This window comes from Orycteropus afer, unplaced genomic scaffold (genome assembly GCF_000298275.1).
Source record: "Orycteropus afer afer isolate SDZICR_OR568_19922 unplaced genomic scaffold, OryAfe1.0 scaffold00245, whole genome shotgun sequence".
In the NCBI taxonomy this organism is placed as follows: domain Eukaryota; kingdom Metazoa; phylum Chordata; class Mammalia; order Tubulidentata; family Orycteropodidae; genus Orycteropus; species Orycteropus afer.
Window position 1 is genome coordinate 4,910,482 of NW_006921832.1, and position 4,118 is coordinate 4,914,599.

The 4,118-nt window shown below is 38.0% G+C and overlaps 1 protein-coding gene across 1 annotated transcript in view; it reads right to left on the reverse strand.

Annotated features, from left to right (window-relative positions):
* Positions 1–2,378: 2,378 nt before the first annotated feature.
* Positions 2,379–4,118, reverse strand: part of UBXN7 (UBX domain protein 7) — a 123,702-nt gene continuing 121,962 nt past the window's right edge. The window contains exon 11 of the mRNA XM_007949410.1: positions 2,379–2,540. Coding sequence (XP_007947601.1) covers positions 2,379–2,540 — 162 coding nt within the window. The remainder of the gene's footprint in view (positions 2,541–4,118) is intronic.

Sequence of the window (4,118 nt, forward strand, 5' to 3'; positions counted from 1 at the left end):
ACTTTGGTTTTTTCAGAAATGGATATACCAGAGCTTAAGTTATCAAAAAGTTATCATTAAAGAACATGTTGTCTTCGGCTTTCTGGAAATGTTTTATAAAGAGAAGCTAGTAGTTAAGAGAATTAAACAGAGCTCTATATGGAAAATTCTTGACTTCACATTTTTGACAGATTTGGGCTTTAGCTGTAATTCTGCTGAGAGTGGAGATGGATGCTGTCACAGCACCAAAGTGGAACATACCCTCATTTCTCACCTCATTTCTTACTTCCTTCAATTTTTAGATTTCTGACCTTTGTTCTTGTCTACTACCAACAATTTTTTACCCCCTAACGCACCTTTGATAGCATATAGCTCTATTCCTCAGACAGCAAGTCTTGTTATTCAAGGTCAGGTATAACTGAGGAATTACCATGAAAACTATGTTTCCTCAATAAATCAGAAATTGCTAGTTAAGCCTCAAGAGCCTATGAAAAAACAAAACAAAACATCAAAGTGGTATTACTCAGCCACCAATCTAAAGAGAGAACTTTGACTCAAGGTATAAATGAAATTGTAATTATATAAATATATTTATAAATATTTATACAATTATATACTTATACATAAGCACTTACACAGACTTAGAAAAAAATGTAAGAACATTAATTCAAAAGGACTCACTGAAGAATAAACAGAATTTTCCATGATTTCCTAGAGGAGATACATAACTCATTCTTTAGGGAGGGTCCCTCAAAATCCAACCATTAGAAACCATATTCTATAACTGTGTACTAGCAACAGATAAGCATCTTTGTTGTTGCCAAGAGAGCAATCTTCAAGTAGATGGGAACCTACTAAAGGTCTCTGGGCTACAGCAATTTATAGCAAGTAAGACGACTGATCAATCTATATCTCCAATTGACAAAACAGGTCCATTTTATATTATGGTTTTACAAGTTAAAATTCGATTTTGCCACCAGAATCACTATTACCCCTTCAAAGGACTCTATTTAAAGCTCAAAATGAGAACCGAGTGTATAGTGAAGCTGTTAAGTAAATAGTTATCATACAGGATTCAAGACGGCCTCTTCTAAATAATACTGAAAAAAATCTTTACCAACTACAATTTGAATGTGGCTTTTGTTGGGAGAAAAAAATGAAGACTACTGGTAACTCCTCCCCAACTTACTAAATGTTTTATGAATTGAGTTTAAAGGTCTTCCCATTAGAGAGGCTTTCAGTTTGGATACCATTTGTAAAAAAACAACATGAGGATTTAAGCTCATTTAGTCACCAGAGCCTTTTAGAGACTATTCCAACCAGGGGTCAATATGAATCATCATTTTGAACCCAAGTAACTTGGTTAGCAACTCTCAGCTGCATCTGTTTCTTTTTCCCCTGGGACATACGTAAGTATACCCTAAAGCACATAGGACAATCAATGACCGTAGTGGTTTACAATGACAAGCCATATTACTGCATGATTATTGAATAACTGCCTTCCTATAAATCACTTGTGGACCCAGCCAATGGAGAGGCCAAAGGAACTAATTTGCTGTACTGGCAAAAACAGTAAAGCACCTTCCAATCCCAGCCACTACAATTTGCTCACTAAATGTCCATTCCAGGGCTACCAGGATCAATATACTTCACAGAGTAATAATGAAGGAAGCTGTCTCAGGCTAGGACACTAAAAAGCCCCCTACACTACTCACTCTACACTTAACATTCATTTAACCGATAACACATATCATGGAAATAATTCTTGGAGCTGGGAAGAAGATAATCTTTTGAAAAAAATTTTTAAATGTGATAAGCAAGGGACGCTTTTTCAGTGTAAAAAAAGTCTGGATACTTTGTTATATATTTCCCACATGAAACACAAAATAAAATATGTATTAGGGAATTTCTTCTCCCTACCAAAAAAAAGAGACTTGTGAAAAAGGGAGGTTGTTCTTATTCTGAATCTAGCCATTCCTTAGCCAAAGGAGTCTGAGGAGTCATATTATCATTTGATCCCAAGGAAAGCGCTGTGCAAGAGACCATTTCATGGAACACACATTTCCTGTTGCCAGTACTGGGAGAGGTCTTATCCTTACACTTCCATTTGGTCACCAGATTAGGTAAGAAAGAAAGAAAAGAAAGAAACAAAGAATGAAAAGTAGGAAAAAAGAAGAAAATAGGAATGGAGAGATAGAAGGGGGAAAAAAAACTCAGCAAGCCAGAAGAGAAGAGACTAGTTATAGGAAAAAATGAGAAATGAAAATAAGAGAAGGCAGGTGACTTGCTTGCCCAACTTTGGCTCTATGGTCCTATGAGCCAAAATGCATACTCAGTAAGATGGTATCTCACAGGAAAAGGGAAAAAAGGGGTAAGCTGAGAGAGGTCAGGCTATGGTGTTAATTTCTTTCCTGTACAAAGACAGTCTCTTGAGGACAAAGGCCTGCCTCTTGTAATGTAATATCATAGTCCAGATGAGACAGTTTCCTTCGAGGGAAGTTGGTGAGAAGTTCAAAACGTTCATTTGGATATCCTTTAGACTGGACATGCTTCACCAAAGCCTACGAAAAACAAAAGAAAGATAAAGCTGTTAGATGGAAATAAAGAAAAGAGAATATTAATGACTCTAATATACAACAACATGCATTTTTATCAAATTAGACAAATTATACATTCTAAGTTAGTTTACTCTTTTGGAAGGGTTAACAAAATGCTTGAGATAGGGAAATAATAAACCTGTGTTTAGAGGAGCTCTGGTAAGATGGCGGAATAGGCAGAAAAACTGCACAGACCTTCTTCAACAAAGAAAAGGGGAACCAATTAACACAGATATGGAGCTGGGGTCTGGCAACGATCCTGATGGGGCACACAGCTTGGATAGTGCCGAGTGGTGGTAAGAATTAACCTAAAAATCACCCTGCTAGCCAGGGACTGCACGGAGGACTGCTCTGGGCTGTGGAATAAAAGGGGAAGCAGAGAAGAGGAAGGCAGGCTGAGCTGTGGACTTTTGCTGTCTGGAGGGTGCAGCCATTTTGAATGTTTACAAGCGGCTTGGCCATTTTGAATATTTAAAGCAACAGCGTTCTCCCAGATTCCAGGGACTTAAGAACAGGCTCTGCTTGCTGGGAGCACCAAAGACATCCTAGATGCATGGACTACAAGAAAGGTGAGAAATTCCCCTTGTTACTCTTACACCCCACACCCTCTTGGTGAACGAAGGTGCGACCATCCCTCACTCCCACCCACCTTCTAGGCTACAAGGAATTACATCCCGGTCTGTGTGCACTGACAGAGCCTGGGTGCCCTGCCCTGCCCTGTAAAGACTTTTTTTTTCTTTTTTCTAGTTTGTGTTTGTCTGTGTTAAAGCTACTACTATTACTATTACTTCTGTACTTTTTATTATCATTCTTTATTCTTCCCTTCCAAGGTTCTAGTTTTCAGGGTTTTTTTTTCTTTTGCCTGTTTCTGGTTCCAATATTTTTTCTTTTCTTTCTTTCTTTCTTGTGGGTAATCCTGTTCCTTGTTTTCCTTTTTGTGTTTTTAGCATTTTTTCCTTCATTGTTCTCCCTCTCTACCTATTTTCTCTTACTGCCCTCTCCCCAGATATTGTGGTGTCTTTTGTTTTGTTTTGTTTTTCTTTTTTGGTTACTGTTTCTGTGTGATTACAGGGTGTATTTTTTGTCCACTTGGTTTTACGTTTTTGATGGTTATGCAATTGTTATTTTTGTCTAACTGAGTGGGAGATAGCATAACTCCCCATACAACATACCATACCTCCTGCAACTTCACTTACTAAGTGAGAGCCACAACTTCCTTGTCCACCAACAGGCCAATGATAAACAACCACAAAGAAGAGCCTGACTCACCCTTGACTGCTCTTCACAAACAGTTAACAGAGATCTAAATACAACGCCACAATGTCTTGGAGACAACAGACCATCATAGTCCACACAAAGAAGCAGGATAAAGTAAGAGAAACAAGGGAGCAGGATACAGACCCAGAACACATCTCGGAGGAAGAAACAGCATTGGAACACCCTGTTAAGTAATTCAAAAGAATTATATTTAGGTATCTTCAAAGGATTGAGAGACAGATCAAGGAAAACACAGAAATATCCCTAGAAGAATTTTGGAAGAAA